General features: G+C 45.0%; 1 protein-coding gene across 3 annotated transcripts in view; it reads left to right on the top strand.

Annotated features, from left to right (window-relative positions):
• The first annotated feature begins 5,486 nt into the window (after nt 1–5,486).
• Nucleotides 5,487–18,795, top strand: part of LOC147104284 (transcriptional activator MN1-like) — a 36,936-nt gene continuing 23,627 nt past the window's right edge. For 2 of the 3 annotated variants that reach the window (XR_015072302.1, XM_085961479.1), the window contains exon 1: nt 6,113–10,012. Coding sequence is in view for 1 of the 3 variants with exons in the window: in XM_085961479.1 (XP_085817605.1) it covers nt 6,331–10,012 (3,682 nt within the window). In the remaining 2 variants the exon portion in view is untranslated. The other variant, XR_015072303.1, reaches the window with a different exon arrangement.

Below are 18,795 nucleotides of genomic sequence, written 5' to 3' on the forward strand. Positions count from 1 at the left end.
ACAAGGACAGTAGTGATTCAATGTCACCACTGCAAACTCTCTGTTTTAAAAATTCATCTTCTGTTGTTTTGCTTTGGTTTAAAAAAAGTACAGACAGGGATACATGGTAGATAGGACACAGTGGGATCTGAGGGGTGGGGGGGGGGCGTAATTTGTTCCTTATTACTGGGGTCTGAACACTCAGGAGTGTAACTCACTGCAGGGAAACTAAAAATCATAATTTAATATTATAATTGAATAACAGCATACTGAGTTACTTACCTATCTGTTGAGACTGTGACTTTCTCTTGCCACCTGGAACTATGGAAGAGTGGAAACAGAAGAGTCTCAGTCAAGTGTTTTGCCCATATCTCGCCTGCTAGCTCACTTATGAGTTGCTGAGCCATGCAAGAAGATCCCAGGTTTCATTCCCACACTCTCCTGAGTTAGCTGACCTCAGCCAGGACAGTAGTTGGGGTTCCAGTGACCTGTGGCTAGGGAGGGAGAAAATAAAAGTGGCCAGGGTTCCTAGCCCTGATTATAATTCCATGACTTCAACTGGAGAGGATAGAATTGGGCTCAACTGTGGGGCTTCCCATTGTTGAGTAGCCTTCTAGGCTTATACTGGTGAGGAATTGGAGGGGCACCCACCATATATGAAACTCCAACTCCAGCAAGGGTTAGCTCCTTTATTTGTGGTGAGAAGAACATTTTGTGTGTGTATGTGTGTCTGTGTCTGTGTGTGTGTCTGTGCGTGTGTCTGTGTCTGTGTCTGTGCGTATGTCTGTGCGTGTGTCTGTGCGTGTCTGTGTGTTTCTGTGGGTGTGTGTGTCTGTGTGTGTGTCTGTGTGTGTGTGTGTGTCTGTGTGTGTGTCTGTGTGTGTGTGTCTGTCTGTGTGTGTGTGTGTCTGTGTGCCTGTGTGTGTGTATCTCTGTCTGTCTGTGTGTCTGTGTGTGTGTGTCTGTCTGTGTGCCTGTGTGTGTGTATCTCTGTCTGTCTGTGTGTCTGTGTGTGTGTATCTCTGTCTGTCTGTGTGTCTGTGTGTGTGTGTGTCTGTGTGCCTGTGTGTGTGTATCTCTGTCTGTCTGTGTGTCAGTGTGTGTGTATCTCTGTCTGTCTGTGTGTCTGTGTGTGTGTGTGTGTCTGCGTGTGTGTGTCTGTGTGTGTGTGTGTCTGTGTGTGTGTGTGTGTGTGTGTGTCTGCGTGTGTGTTGTGTCTGTCTGTCTGTCTGTGTGTCTGTGTGCCTGTGTGTGTGTATCTGTGTCTGTGTCTGTGTGTGAAATAGATGTTACTCAGATCTGTAAATGTGGCTAAAATTGAGGAATCACTGCACAGGAAGCAAGGTGCAAAATTCTACACCTAGCTCCCCATCAGAACTGTTTTTAAATGACATGTAAACCATTCTGTGAGTCACTTTTCAACATGTGACATTCCACATATGATGGATCATTAAACGCTGCCTGTGCTGTACTGTTGCAATTGAACCCCCCCCCCCCTCAAATAATTACAAATGAAGAAAGCCTTTCATCCATCTAAAGACATCATGTTTCCCCATTCCTGCATCCAATTGTTGCTCAGGTGAGTCCAGGTTTGCCTCCAGTTATCCATCTGCAAGTTTATTCCAAATGTTGATCAATTTGTGCGAAGAGGAATTTTCTGATATCAGTCCAAAAATGACCTTTTACTAGTTTGAACCTATGTCCCCCTAGTTTCTCATAGTTTAATTTAAAGTAATAGTCTGGGTTATCTTTTTATACATCCTTAACAACCCTAAATAACTGTTTAAGATCACCTCCCAGATGCCTCCTTTCTAGATTGAAAAGTACAAGTTTGTCCAGTCTTTCCTCAGAACTCAATCCCCTGACACTGGGAATCGGCCTCGTGGCTTCTCAGCGCTGCCTCTGGTGCTGTAATGTCTGTCTTGTTCCTTGGTGACCAGAACTTGATGCCGTATAAGGTTTGATCACCACCTGCTCTGACTTATATTCCACTGTGTTGATGATGCAATTCAACATCCCATTGGTTTTGTCGAGTTGCTGCTCTGCTTTTGGTTGGACATGTTTAGCATTGAGTTGACTGAGACTCCTAAATCTCTTTCAGACTCATTCAGCGCCATTTGTGGAGTAGGTGTTGTCTATTTTTCCTTTCTCTGTGTAGCACTTTACACTTTAAATTTACTGCATTAATTTAATCTGCCCATTGTTCTGCCCACGTACACATCTTGTCCAGCTCATTCTACACGTTCTGAGCTCCCTCTTCTGATCCCATTGCCCCTCCTCGGCTTGTATCATCTGCAAATTTGCCCACTTCCCCTTGAGTTTCTGAATCCAAAGTCACCAAGCATGGAGGCACCCAATCAGTATTTACCAACTCCGCACTGACATAACCCTTACTCGTTGTTTTTCTATTCTTTGGCCAGTTTCTTATCAATTCCCAGGGATAACCCTGAACCCCCCACAGCTTTGAGTTAATAATTAGTCGCCTTTCCTGTGGAACTTTGCCAAAAGCTGGGTTGTCACTTCCTCAGTGGAGGAGGTTGGTTCGGCAGATTCTTCCCCCTGCTAAATCCAGGCTGACTGCTGTCGACTGGGTTATTGCTGTACAGATGATCCTCAAATATACTTCGAATAATCAATTCCATTATTTTACACGAAATGGAAGTAATGGGTCTGTAACAGACAGCGCTGTTTTTGTGAATGTGGGCTCCACATTAGCCTGTTTACAATCTACTCGGTCCGCGTTCATTGACATTCTCATAATGATTGTCAGTGCCTCACGAATCTCCTCCCTAGTCTCTCAGCACTGTGGGATAAATACGATCTATCTCTGGGGAATTATTTATTTTGAGCCCATTTAGGTTGATTTGTTAACCAAATAGTGATATATTGGTGTGGGCTGAAGGTTTTTTTTTAATCGGGCACATGTGGATCACCGGTGGCAGCTGCACCAGCTTCTGAGTGACAAACTACTCCAGGAAGTTGTGCTATTAGTAACATCCCCCCTGCCCAGCAAGAGGGCTTTAAAAATGTCCCTTTAAAAGATGCCTGGGTGCGACAACTGAGTAAAGTTGCGGGAACTCCCAAGAACGACACCTTCAACTCGTGAAAACAAAGACGGTGAAGCATCATCTTCTTGGTGCCACCCCGTGATTTTTCGTTCTCTATTTTTTTTATTCCGCCTTCACAAATGTCCACGGAAAAATAGCGTTTCAACAACATCACAGCCGCACTCCTTCTCCGGATTGTTCCAACCAACGCCACAAGATGGCAATGTCCACGTGTGCAAACCTTCACATCCGTGTCCAAACCACAAAGAACCAGCGCTTTGTGTGTGTGAGAGAGAGAGAAAGAGAGAGAGAGGGGGGAGGGGGGAGGGAGGGAGAGAGAGAGGGGGGGAGGGAGAGAGGGGGGGGGAGGGAGAGAAAACGGCGTCTGTACTCAGGAACAGAGATATATATTATGTCCTGTAATTGTCGCCCGGCTAAAGATACGCAGAAATATACAAGTATTGATGTTTTATTACATTTCTTGAGCAAGGTCCCAAGCCATATTCTAGGGTTGGCGCCCTAATAGTGACTGGAATGCTTCAGGTAATCGCGGCGAAGGACAATTCAGAATGAATGGGGAATTAAGAACTTTGATCGAGAGGCAGGAATTGCGGTTAAACTTCTCAGAATGAGGGAGCTGTTTTATAATAAATACTAAATAATAAAAATTCTAATTTTAGCGACTTACAACCTGTGATACATAAAAACACAGCCTGACTGTTTATTTTTGTATTGTTTTGATAATATATTTATCTATAAATATTATTTCATAAAATATATTTCTTCAGCACCAGCCCCAGAAGAGTATTTTAAGCCATTCTATACTTTATTAAACTTTAAGCACTAAATAAATGAGGGGGAAAAAATGATTCATGTCTGTCTCCCCCCCCCCCCCCGCTCCCTTTCGGAAAGATTTCACGTTGTTCTCTTTCTCTCTCCTAGATCACAATGCAAATTCGTTCAAACCTCTCCCAGCCTGTCACATCCTAACTAATAATTTCAGTGTCGAAGTTCATTTCGACGATGTTACTCAATACCTAAAAACATCACCACGCGGATGGCTCACATGAAAACTAATTACACAGAATCAATATTTAATCACTAGCGCCAGCTTCTTGCATTCCATAAGAGCCAGAGCACAGATTCTTAAAAAAAAAATCCACTGCAATACATTAATCCCCCTCTGCCTCCCGCACTCGGACACTGTGCGGGTCATTTTAACTCACATTTCGAAACTTTTTTAAAAAAAATATCGGTTTTGTTTTCCAGCCAGGGTGAAACTGACTTGAAATTAACACGTAATGTAAGGAATTGATTGTGCAAAAATAATAATAACAACAGGACAGACCTGGGAGTATTTAAAATCGCGCGACTATGTTATTCTGTTATATTAATAGCTGGAATGATTGACTTGAAGCCGATCCTTTTGGCGTTGATATCCTCGGTGTGTGTAAGTTCCACGATTCCCAATGAAGCCGCTCTGTGTGTGTCTCTCTCTCCGAGGGGGATCGGGTTGCTGGTGAGGAAGAGGAGCCCTTTCCTTGTGTCTAATTGCGGGATGAATTTCAACCCCCCGCCACTCCGCGCCCAGATCACATAAAGGTTTAAACATTTTAACTCGAGATTATTGGCATAAATATTTCATAAAGTGAGGAGGAGATATTAAATTGCACTATTGATTTTAGCATCACAACAGAATTACATTCGTTGGCCCCCCGAAGACTAATTGGGTTGTTTAAGGAGGCACTGCCGGTGCTCCAGTCTTTCACCCGTACAGTTACATTTATCGGGGTTTTTTTTGCTTCGTGAACACCATCGGAATGAAATGTGGAAAAGGTCGGGGGAAGGTTTGGGATAACTTGAATAAACTGAGACAGAGAAGATAGTAAGTACATTGACTGGATGCCCCTCTCTCTTTCTGAGAGAACATCGTTAGTAATTCCTGGGGAAAAGTGCGACAATATCAATGCCTCCCGACATCATTTGATTCGCTACTTTACAACTCCATGGGAAACGGGACAGACAGAAGAAAATCGAACATTTCTGCTTTGTGTTGTTGCAAACCGGACTGATATCAGAGCGGACTGATCAGCTAAACTGTCAGCTACAAGAATCAACCCTTCCCTTTCTCGAAGTAATCCTTAACTTCCTTCACAAACAGATCTCGAAAAATATTGTAACTTGGCAGAGTTGCTTCTATTTAAAACGCCACCCCAGCGTGAATGCAGTTGCAAAATAATTTTCTAACTGCAGCTGATTTATAAATGCATAGAGATAAGCCCTCGCTTATCAATTAGACCCCCGCTCTGGGTCCGACATGGACTTTGGAGTCCCCTCTCTCTTTTTCTCTTTCTCTCTTCCCTTTTTGTGCATTTTCCTCTTTGTCTTTCTCTTTTTTTAAGGGGGCCACTTCAGTCCACCTTAACTCTAAGCCCCGCCTTCTGGCCAGGAGCATGCGTAGCAATGATTGGTGGAGGAATAATGGCTGAAATTGATTGCAGATACCAGTATGCAAACTTGTTGCTGGCTTTCCGGGGGATGAGATCAGGCTGTGTTCCTCTCGCCAGCACCAGTGATCGAGACAGAGAGAGAGAGAGAGAGAGAGGCGCACAGACAGACAGAGAACAGAGACAGTGCTAACCTTCTACTCACTCACATGTGTTGGATCAAGCTTTGTTTTAAAAAAAAAGGGAACGAGAATTGCAACTAAAATATTCCGGCCAGGATTGTTTGCTTCTGGAGATCTCAAGTCAGTGGATGGATGCAAGTTTGGAGCCAGTGTAAGCGGGCAACGCGTGCAGTGTCCGAGTGCCTTCTGCCAAATCTCATCCCATCGCGTCTCTCTGGACTATCGCTGGACACTAGAAAAAAGACTCCAAACCCCCCTTCCTGATTATAACAGCGCTGGGAGATTTCATTGTCTTCCCCAAGAGGAGCGACAGTGAGAGGAAATTAAGAATAAATAATAAAACCCCAAGAAATATATTTTTTTTAACAAAAATCAACAGAACAAAAAAAATGATGATATGAAGGCTGAAGTGACATTGTAGAGAGTGGAATCACAATGTGATCCTGGCAGGGTGAGTTTCTCTGCAAACCTTGCTCATTGTGTTTATTATTGGACTTGAGATACTGAAGCAACCGGATTCTTTATTTTTTTTTCTATTTACTTTTATTGTTTATTTTGATTTGTTTTTTTTTAAAACCCTGTAAATATTATTTTGATTTCCTGTCTTTGCGATTGAGAAGATCAGCTCCAGGGGGCTCGGCTGTCATGCCGTATTGATCGGGGGCTTTGGGAAGTATGTTCGGGCTGGATCAGTTCAGCAGGAGCAGTGGCCAAGGAGGAGAGAGAAACTTCGGCCAGTCCGCCCTGGGGATGTCGGGGCACTACAAAAGCCCGAGTTTCCCCAGCGGGAGTGGCAACACCATGGGCGAACAGGGCATCAACCCCCTGAGCGAGCCCCCAATGCTGGCGATGGGCATGAGCCCGGCGCTGGGAGGCGAGCCGTACGCTTTCCACAGTCGGGGACACTCGGAGCTGCACGGAGCCGGGGCCATGCAACAACAGCCGCCGCCTCCCCAGCCTCAGCCTCAGCCCCAGCCCCAGCCGCCTCCTCCTCCTCCTCCTCCACCACCTCCTCCTCCTCCCCAGCCCCAGCCCCAGCCTCAGCCCCAGCCGGCGCACGGCTACTTCCCCAACGGGCACCATCACCACCACCCGCACGCCCACCACCACTTCAGCGGCAGCTTCTGCGGATCTGACCCCGGCCCTTCCTGTCTGCACGGGGACCGCCTCCTGGGCACTGCCGGCTACAGCGGCAACCCCCTGAGTGGACAGCCGCAAGCTTTTGGAGAAAGTTACGATCCCATGGCCGAGAGTCAAGGAGGAGGAGGAGGGGGAGGCGAAGCTTTCGGACAGCCACAGCCGCAACAGCAGCAGCAGCAGCCGCCACCGGGGAGATCAGGTAACCTGACGGAATACCACCAACACCATACCCCGGCATCTAACCACACACCTTGCCTTCCTCTGGACCAATCTCCCAACCGAGCTGCCTCTTTTCACGGACTTCCAGCCTCTTCCTCATCCGATGCACATGCACTGGAGCAGAGACGTTTGCAGAACCAGCCCCCAGTGGATTCAATGGAATACAACTACCCGAATGATCCCCCTTCGGGGCCCTTTGACTTGCCCGTGTTTTCCCCTTCGGAATCCAGTGCCCAGCTCCCTCACTATGGCACCGGCAGGCAGGTGCCCAGCAGTAACTTTCCTGCCAATCCTGCCATGCCCAGGACGCCAGGCCTGATGAGCATGGGCAAAGTCCACCCTCAGCAACAGCATGGTGTGTTTTACGAAAGGTTTGGGAATGCTCGAAAGATGTCTGTGGGCATGGAGCCTGGGGTCGCTGCCAGGAATCCTTTAATGCCGCAACAGGCAGGTTTGCTTGCTCGACAGAACTCTTGTCCCCCAGCGATACCTAGGCAACAGCAAGCAGAGGCCGGGGCTCCTAACTCCAGTCTGCAGGACAATGGGGCAATGATGCAGAATCAGCATGCTCCTTTTGAATACCCAATTCAAAGATTAGAGAACAGAAATATGCATCCTTACAGCGAGCCTATGTTCAACATTCAACAGCAGCCCAACCAGAGACTACAGCATTTTGACGCTCCATATCTCAATGTGGCAAAGCGGCCAAGGTTTGACTTTGCAAATAACCACAATGTAGACAATTGTGCTACTTGGAGTAGTAACAGTATGCATAACGCTAGCTTGGAAAACCATTTATCGCCCTCTGCATACTCTGGTCTTCCCAATGAGTTTTCGCCGCCTGGTCCAGAGGCCTTTCCCCCAGGGCCACCTCTGCAGCATCCAGGGACAGACCAACAATCCCTGCAGCAGCGTCAAAACATGCTGATGATGTTTAAGCAAATGGTATCGAGGAACCAGCGGCACAGAATGAGGCAACCTGATCTCCAGCATCTAGGTCACCATGGAGACGTCAATCAAAACAGCATGGTGCACAGCAACCAAGTGGGAAATATGTCACAGCCAAACTTTGAGAGGGAAAGCGGCGGGAGGATGCCGAATTTTGATCCCCAGAATCCACAGATGGGTCAGGAAAACTCCTGGTTTCCAGGCCCCCACCCACCAGGAGATATGCTTCAGAGAAGGATGGCTGGAACTGCTGTGCCCCCTGAAGGGAGCCCCCATGAATCTGTCCAGATGAACTTACAGCAGAATGGGTCAAGTATGCTGTTTAGGCCAGGTGGGAACGGACTAGGTATACAAGAGCCAATGAGAATGCCAGGCGACGGACATGTACAGGGGTTGCACTCTCCTGGGATGCACTCTCAATTTGGCAATAACATGGGCAATGTCACTCAGATGCAGTCTCCCAGTGGGGGCATGGGCCTCCCCAACACTACAACTGATAGAAGACCTGGGCCTGACTTCCCAGGTCCCCAAATGGGCGGACAACCGGGCTTTCCGTTTGGGGGACCAAACCGACCGGCAAACCCACACAACAATCCCCCTGGAGTACCTCCATCTCCCGGTAGCTACCCACCCCAGTCCGAATTTCAGCCCAACCAGCGTCCCTCAATGAGTAAGATCGGGTCCCTTTCGCTGGGCTCCTTCAGCAAGCCTGGTGCAAAGGATACTACCATTTATGGACAGAGCTGCCTGGCTGCCCTCTCTACGGCCTGTCAGAACATGATCGCCAGTTTGGGGGCTCCAAACCTCAATGTCACATTTAACAAAAAGAATCAGAATGAAGGGAAACGTAAACTGAGTCAAACCGAGCAGGACAACAGCAGCGGCGGGCCAAACAGTGGAGGTGGAGGTGGGAGTGTTGGCGGCGCCTCCGCTGGGAGCAACGGCAACGGGTCGGAGTATTTCCAGAGCAACACTCCTCAAAATAGCCAGATGGGCGTCTCTGGCAACGGGAGCGGCAAGCTGGCCACACCTGCAGCCCAGAACAGCACACAGGGGCAGAACCAGCCGTCCCAACCCGAGTGCAACCTGTCCCCAAACTATGGCTTGGAGGCGGTCCCAAGTGAAGGCAAAGGACAGACGGGGAGAGGGAGAGGGAGGAGAAAAAGGGACAGTGGCCACGTCAGCCCAGGGAACTTCTTTGACAAATATTCCGCTGAGAATGTGAATCCGGTGGTCAGTCCAGGGCAACAGGGTCAGTCTACACATGCTGGAGATCGAGGTGGGACCCCGCAGGATAAGTCCCTCACTTCTCCATCATGGGCGAAAGGGAATGACCTCCTACTCCCTGACCAACCTGACCTCATGTCCTCCCTCGACAGTGGGATTCAAAGTGTGACAAAATCAGATGGCAGCTCACCTCAAGTCGACTTTTCCGACGATGTCAGCAACAACTATGGGAACGAAGACGAGGTGTCTTCCAGCTCTGACAACAATATATCCAAGCCCAGCCGGTTAGTGACCAGCTCCCCCAAACTGCAGCGAGCTGACCACGGGCTGATGAGCAGCCAGAAACAGATGGGTCACGGCATGCTCAATGCACACCCTAACAGCAACACTACCTCCAACGCAGGGCCTGTCACTGACAGCTTTGGGCTTAGCAGCACCGGGAGTGGGCACCCGGGCACACCAGGCATGGAGCAGGTTCGCACTCCAACCAGCACGTCAACACAGGACGAGGTCCACCCGCTGGAGATCCTGCAAGCACAGATTCAGCTACAGCGGCAACAGTTTAGCATATCAGAAGACCAGCCCCTTGCCATGAAGAACAAAAAAGCTGAATGCGCCGGCCAGAATGGGGACACAGAACTGGCCGCTTGTGTCACGGACAATAGTAAAGCTGCCATCAGCACTATAGACATTGAGTCATTGATGGCAGAGCATAACTCTACCTGGTACATGCCTAACGACAAGGCCATGATGGATCCACAGGATGAAGACAAGCAAATGGCACCGTGGGAAAAGGCCAAGCCTGCAAGTACCAACAAAGAAGGTAACTTTCTTGTTTCTCCTTTACATGGATCTACATACCACACAATAATTTGCTAAGTCGGCAATTTGTTTGGTGAGAGCTTTTGAGGTTCTGATAATTTCCCATTTGGGGAAGGTGGTTACAGGACACCCGGATGAGTTCTGAAAGGTAACTGTGCCCGTAACCAGAAAGTGGCTGTGGAGAGGAGAAGGAAGAGGGTTTATCATGTTAGTGAGGTGTGATCACACTTTCAGGTTGAAGGACAATAATAATTGTAATAACGTGAAGCCAATGTTTTGTTTTATTTAAATGGGGAAGGTCCTCAAGCTGGTGGGTTCATTTCCGTCAGGTTCTACTGCTTATTGGGCAAGAGTGTAAAGACCATTACAGAGTTTCTTACAAACTCAACCAATTCGATTCATCTACGAACAAAAACATTACTTCACCTGTTACTGAAATCCTTTAAAAGCAAATGTTTACAATAAAAAAAGTGAATTTTCCGTATGAAATGAAATTGAATGGGAGTTTGTAAGGCATGTTATAAATATAGGAACGCGAGGGAGCAGCTCGGTGTTGTACCGAGAGGGTCTGCCGATCTCTTATTCCCCCAGCGTTGTTTGTGAGCTTTCCACCTACAACATTGATTAAATTAACCCTTCAGCGATTGCCCCAGTGGTTTTTGCATCAAATCCCAAGGCCAGAAGGGGTTGCTTGAAATGGGTCTTGAGTTACCTGATCGATGCTCCTGCACACATCCTGCACACTTACATATTCATTAGAAATTCTCCGAATGCTATTGGCGCGGATGCTGTGTGAGGGGCGAGGGGTGCAAGGGACTGCCGGGGCTCGAAGGGTTACTGTTAATCAGCTGAGCTCACAAGTTTAAACTGGGCTAACATTATGTTTATCCTCGGATAAGGCCTAAGGTTTGAAGCTGTTCATTTAAGTTCAAGGCACTCACTGTAAAAACGATTCATTCAGTCTTTCCCAAGAGTTGCTCCCGTTGGGATTAATATATCATGACATTCTACTCCACCTTTTTTTTGTTAAAGTTTGTTTTCTAATTTAATAAATGTTTGAGAAAAAAAATCTTATGTTGGAAACTGAAACTGCGTTGGCTTGTTGAGTTTTTTTCGTTTTATTTCTCAAAAATATTCACTTTCCTCGGTTTGAAGCCGACCACCTTCAGCTTGTCAGCGAAACTACACAACAGGTTCTTGCAGCTGTGTGCTATTTGCTTGACTTAGTTCCCAGCTCACATCTGTAGTTTGCCTGCCTCTCTCCGAATACATAGACATGTCGGCCTGCCTCTGCTTCTCATACAGATATGGGGGGTGGGGGGAGCCGTAGAAGTTTGGAACAGAGAGACAAGCATAATTTGATAGCCACAATCCGAATGGCATTCCTGCTTCTGTGTGGAAGTGTAAAGGTAGTCTTGCAGATAGTTCCTTTGTTCTATTTAATACTCAGCCCAGAAGGGTTGGGATCTGGAGCTGGCGTGTTTAACATGCAAGGCTTGTGTTGACGAGAAGCGCATCAGCATTCTCCGAGCTTCGCGCCGGCAAGGACATAAATTGGTTTGTTGAGAATCTTCTTTCCATTTTTAAATGTAGTTGCACGGCGTCCTTCCTGGCCCTTCATGTTCACAACAGTTAAGGCCAACTGGATCAATAGCTAGTTAGCAGGATTCCTGTACAGCTGCCTCCTTGGTGTGGCTGAGGAATGTATTTGAAATAAAGCTTCATCATGTGAACTTACTGACCTGTAACATTCACTATTGACGAACTGCTTTGTTTATGTGTTTCCCCGGTTTAACACACTCTCTCTGACACACTCACAAACACAAACACTTACACAAACTCAGAGATGCACCCACGTCGATACACCCTGAGACACAAATACTCACAGACGCATATTCAAATACACATCCATTTACACATACTAACAGGTACACATACATACACCCTCTGACACACATACTCACAGACACACATTCAAATATACATCCATTCACACATACTAACAGGTACACATACATACACCCTCTGACACACATCCTCACAGACACACATTCAAATATACATCCATTCACACATACTAACAGGTACATATACATACACCCTCTGACACACATCCTCACAGACACACATTCAAATATACATCCATTCACACATACTAACAGGTACACATACATACACCCTCTGACACACATACTCACAGACACACATTCAAATATACATCCATTCACACATACTAACAGGTACACATACATACACCCTCTGACACACATCCTCACAGACACACATTCAAATATACATCCATTCACACATACTAACAGGTACATATACATACACCCTCTGACACACATACTCACAGACACACATTCAAATATACATCCATTCACACATACTAACAGGTACACATACATACACCCTCTGACACACATCCTCACAGACACACATTCAAATATACATCCATTCACACATACTAACAGGTACATATACATACACCCTCTGACACACATCCTCACAGACACACATTCAAATATACATCCATTCACACATACTAACAGGTACACATACATACACCCTCTGACACACATACTCACAGACACACATTCAAATATACATCCATTCACACATACTAACAGGTTCACATATATACACCCTCAGACACACATACTCACAGACACACATTCAAATACACACCCATTCACACATACTAACAGATACATACATACACCCTCAGACACACATACTCACAGACACACATTCAAATATACATCCATTCACACATACTAACAGATACACATATATACACCCTCAGACACACATACTCACAGACACACATTCAAATACACACCCATTCACACATACTAACAGGTACACATACATACACCCTCAGACACACATACTCACAGACACACATTCAAAAACACATGCATTCACACATACTAACAGGTACACATATATACACCCTCAGACACACAGACACACATTCAAATACACATCCATTCACACATACTAACAGGTACATACATACACCCTCAGACACACATACTCACAGACACACATTCAAATACACATCCATTCACACATACTAACAGATACACACATACACCCTCAGACACACATACTCACAGACACACATTCAAATACACACCCATTCACACATACTAACAGATACACATTACACACATAATCACAGATATACATACACACTCAGACACGAATATTAACCCAGACACGCACCTATCCGTACACATTCAAACACCCACAATGACAATGCACTCAGATAAACACAGACGCATACAGTCACACGCATTTCACAGCGACACTGACACACAACTCAGACACACATATTCACACTCAGGCATCCGCACTGTCCCACACTCAAGTGCTCTGTACTTCTTCAGTTCCCCCCCCTTCTATCCTACTCCAGAGATGTGTCATGCTGCCCAAGCACGGGTACATTGACGTGCTAAAAATATTTTCTAAATAATAAAACAAAGCATCAGTGCTTTACCAGAACCACTGTGAAGATGTTATCATGCTGTGAGCGGGCGCTCGCACTTGGGGAAGGTTTTTTTTCTGAATTAAGTATTTGGGGATTTTAATAGAAGAATATTCATTGAAAAGTTGGTATCGTAAACGCATTAAATAAAAGTTGATTTCCGTATAACCAGTGAATGGCCCTGGGAAGCGCTGGTCGTGTTATTGTCCTTTCAGCTCAGTCCCAGTTGCGTTTACCTTGTGCTTTGCATGAGGAGCTGTACATTTCTATATGAGAGTGTAATGGATATTTTCGAAACGATTGACATTGCCAGCAAGCAGGCAGGGGACAATACAATCAATAGTACAATATATGGTGTGACGTTTCCATCAAAATCCAAACGGACTCGGCTTTATATTAAAGGCTTTGCTGTTCAATTGGGAGTCAAAATGATCTCTTAGACACTTAGAACAAACTACAAAACACTCGTTAAAAAAAACCCCACCCTCTTATCAAAAGTCACACAGAAAGCGACCAGGGTCCTGGTGTTTCTTTTGCAGCTGCCGATTCTAACCAGGCTACATTTGCTGATCTGGTGCTTACCACATGCCCGCACCTGTTTTGCGGAAAGGTTGCCCACTTTACTCGCTAACTCCCTTCCCAAACTTCTCCCAAAACATTCAGATGTATTCGAGCTGAAAATGTCGAAAGATTTCACTATCTATTAATCAGAGTGTACAATCTTTGCAGGAGACTTGTTACTTGTGTAGGAGATTGCTGATTTGGTCGAACGGACAGCATTCTGTATACGTCGCGATAGAATTGGGAATAATTGGGGAATGTTTCTGTCTGGATTCTTGCTTTGTGTGGCTTAGGAGTTGTGTTGTGTCTGGATTCTGTACTCGGTACAATAGGAGTGAATGGACAGGCAGTCCGACCCGCTGTGATCCGATGCTGAGATAGGCTCTGTGTTTATCTGCAGCAACTGTATGACTTCGCCATTGTCATTTTTCTGTACAGTTTGCTGGAACTGGAAAGACACTCAGTGTCTGCACAGTGTGATAGCCACAGTTTGTCAGGTGGTGTAGGATTCAGAGTGTGATAGATGGCATTCATAGAGTTCTATAATGTGTTATTAGAGTGTTATATTCGGTGTTAACCGCAGTGTCAGATTCAGTAACCTGATTCAATTTATTGTCAAATTCAGAGTATATTGTAGTGTGGTATAGTTTACTAATTGATGATATTAGGAGTACACGGCTGTGTGATTTAGTTCTCAGAGTGTAATATTCCAGATGTGATATTTGGAGTATACTGTAAGGTGTTGTAGTTTAGTAATAGTGAGGCTGGGGTACTGTACACAGATGTGTGATTTAGTTTACAGTATTATTCAGTGTGATATTCCAGGTGTGATATTTGGAGTATACTGTAAGGTGTTGTAGTTTAGTAATAGTGAGGCTGGGGTACTGTACACTGATGTGTGATTTAGTTTACAGTAGTATTCAGTGTGATATTCCAGGTGTGATATTTGGAGTATACTGTAAGGTGTTGTAGTTTAGTAATAGTGAGGCTGGGGCACTGTACACTGATGTGTGATTTCGTTTACAGTAGTATTCAGTATGATATTCGGAGTATACTGTAATGTGCTGTAGTTTAGTTATAGTGAGGCTGGTGTACTCTACACTAATGTGTGATTTAGTTTACAGTAGTATTCAGTGTGATATTCCAGGTGTGATATTCCGCAACGGTTGATTTTTTGTTTCGAGTAATGGAGTGATGGGAAACACATCTGTTTCTCAGGAACTGAAACATTCCTGGAGTCCTCCGAGGGGTAACCCTTTCAATACTGCCAGACTTTAACCTTAAAAGTTGCCTCAGTGCTAGACAGTGTCTAGGGAATGGGCTCCGGGCAAACCTACAGTAATAAAAGGAGTATGGAAACAAGTGGGAACTGCGAGAGGAGCAAAGAGCAGATACACAGAGAAATGAATCTTATTAGAACAAAACATTTAATTATTAAAATAGAGTTCTGGTGTTTGGGATTTTGCAGACATCCCTCGTTGGGTTAGCAGATTGCAGGAAATAATGTGAATTAAACATTTGGGGGATATGCATAGGGTTTTAGATTTAACCTGCACCCAGAATCTCTCCCAACAACCGGGACGTGAGAACCGAGATCCACGTCAGCTTTTTCATCGACTTTAGTTTTAATAACCTGAAAATTCCCCATAGTAGCGGCAGTAATCCCCGTGAATTTCTGGTTTCAAATTTCTCTTTGAATAATGGCCTGGATCGGCTATCAGTTAACAGGATTTCTGATTAAAACATGACTAGTAACTTACTGCTTCTAACATTCATGAATTTATCTGGTCATTTCGAAGTGACATAATCAGGCGGTTCTGTAGATTTAAATATTATGACCTTTTTTGGTAATTGAATTCAGGGTTGGGGTTTTCCACGGAGTCGCTGCTTTCCTGGGTATTGTGTGCTGAGGTTGAGCGGCGAGCCTTTTAATCAACTTTATATATAGTTTAAAATCAGAGGAATCTTCACATTACCTGCAATGAAATCGATGAATTTCTTGTGTTAAACCTAATGAGAGGAAGACCAATATAAAACAGTTTCCTGCACGTTGCTGCGTTTTCGGAATGTATCGATGTGAAAAGGCAGCAGGGATAGGTAAAGGAGCGCTTACTTTGTGTGGGCGCTCGGTTCCCGCTGGGAGCAATTGTTGGAATGTAACTGGACCGGGCTGAGTCCTGAGCCTCTGTGTCTTCAGGAACCGGGTTCGAGGCCGCCTCTCCCGTGACGCGTTTATCCGTGTCAGGGAGCGCGGGGCTCGGGGCTGCTCCCTGTCAGGACCCTCGCCTTCTCCTTCACACACCGTCGAAGAGTGCTCATTAGCAGCGATAGTCGCTCATTCTGGCTTAAATGCAAGATGTTCGGGTGTATCTCACCCCTAAACTAACTCAGCGCCGTCTGTGAAGAGGTGGTCTGCAATTTGGAACTCTGAGCTTAATGTCACTCTCACATTTCGCCATTGTGTGTGTGTGTGTGTATATATGTAATGTGTTTGTGCGTGACTGTGTATGTATGTGCGTGTATGAGTGACCGTGCGATATATGCCCCCAACACAGATGCAAACACACGCATTTACACACACACACACACACATCCTATTCGTAAACATGCACACACACGACACGCTCCCTTTCTCTCACCCACTCCGCTCTCGTTTATGGGGCTAATATTTCACGGTGTGAATTCAAATACTGGAGTGGGGAATGGTCTCGGACTGGCGACGCTCTCTGCTTCCGTGTGGGAGCTGAGGCGAACACACATTGAAAGTACCAAACCCTTTCACTTCTCTTAGCTGGGTAACCTCACCTTTGCATTCCATCTCCGGTAAATATTTATTTAATAGTAATTATTTCCCCTAGTAGTTGTGTATTTTTAACTTGCCTTAAACTCGAATTCAATGCGATTGCAATCTGTACAAACTACAATGCGATCGAACAATTTACACAACTCAAACAATTGAGACTGGGAAAGAGTGCAAGAAACAGCGGAATCGCGATAGTGTTTGAGGGGAGAGACGGTACTGGTTGAGACAAACAAGTTGTTCCTGAGCGACACAGGAATGAAACCTTTATAGCCCACTTCACAAAATAGTAATCATTAAATAGAGATGGGAATAAGAGCGTGTTCAGCTTTATATTAAATACCTTTTCATCTATTGAGCGGTTTCTGTAAAGGAGAGCCCAAGAAATGGTCTGTGGGGATATTTGATTTTCTGTGCAATAAGGGACTATTCATCTGCAGAAGTTGTTTGCAGCCACTCTGAGCTTGATACAGGTTTTGCTGATCATTTGTGTCAGCGTGTTTGGCTCTCTGTTAGATTCTCTAATTAATTTGGTTCACACCGATGGTCACTTTAAAAACAAAAAATGCAAAGCTTATGTAATTAAACTCTGTCAATTTCCATCTATTCATGTTGCAAACGGCTCATAAAGGCTTCGGGTATTTCCATCACTTGTTTACTGCTAACAGAATGGGATCATGAATGGCATTTATTTAAATAAGTAAATAAATAAATATACAGTCTGATCTGCCTGGAGTAGAATGTGTGAGGTGCTATGTTGGCGAAGTGATTCTTTCAGTTCTCGGATGAGCTCCTCTCTTGGTTTCTCCCTCTCTTGTAATGTGGATATTAAATCAGACCTAACTATAGTTTGAAAACTTCCCTACTCAATTTGCACAGTTGGATTTTCGTCGAATTTCCAAGTGCTGTCACTAAGGTGCTACTATCAGAAAAGACACGTCTGTTTAATTAAAATATTATAAATGTGTACACTACCGCATTAAAATTACATTGTGCAAAGATTAGCATCTAAATGCTTTATACATTTGTATGCAGTTCCTTTATCTGCTGCTTTAATCGAGGCATTAACCCCTTTCAAATAAATGAAAAGAAATGGTGACACCGCCAACAAAATACTGCAACAAGGGGTTTCATAGAGGTGCATGAAACATTCCTACCCTAATCTTCACACCGCATAATACAAGGTCTGCATCATGCTATTAGTATGAATATATATTTTAAAATATTGCTTTTGTCTTTAATTTAATCTAAATGCAGTAAGAAACCCCCTCCTCCCCTCCAGCCCAATGTGATATGAGATCCTGTCAATCAAACGCACGTCCCAATCAGACATGGTCAGTGGTAAGTCTGAGAGAGAATAGAAGAATTATTAAGAACAGGGAAGTCTCAACAGGCCCATCCCTTTTTTATATAGATCAACCCACCTACACACTTTTCACCATGTTCCTTAATCCCTTTTCGTTCTGGAAACACATCCAACTGTTTATACTATCTTCTTTAGTGCCCTTCAGTGATAATTCATTCTACAACTCTATTAACCTATGTGTGAAAAAAGTTTTGTGGGAATTTTCTGCTTACTCCTAACTTGCTCATTTTTTTTACAAGTGTCATCAGTGGCTCAGTTCGTAGCACTCTGGCCTCTGAGTCAGCAGGTTGTGGTTGAGCACATACATCTAGGCTGACACTCCAGTGCAGTGCTGAGGGAGTGCTGCACTGTCGGAGGTGCTGTCTTTTGGATGTGACGTTAAGCCGAGGCCCCGTCTGCTCTCTCAAGTGGACGTAAAAGATCCTATGGCATTATTTTGAAGAAGAGCAGGGGAGTTTTCCCCAGTGTCCTGACCAATATTTATCCCTCAATCAACATCACTAAAACAGATTATCTGGTCATTATCACATTGCTGTTTGTGGGAGCTTGCTGTGCGCAATTTGG

Source organism: Somniosus microcephalus, chromosome 19, assembly GCF_052327205.1.
Source record: "Somniosus microcephalus isolate GS21.2 chromosome 19, FLI_Smic_1.0, whole genome shotgun sequence".
NCBI classification, from domain to species: Eukaryota; Metazoa; Chordata; class Chondrichthyes; order Squaliformes; family Somniosidae; genus Somniosus; species Somniosus microcephalus.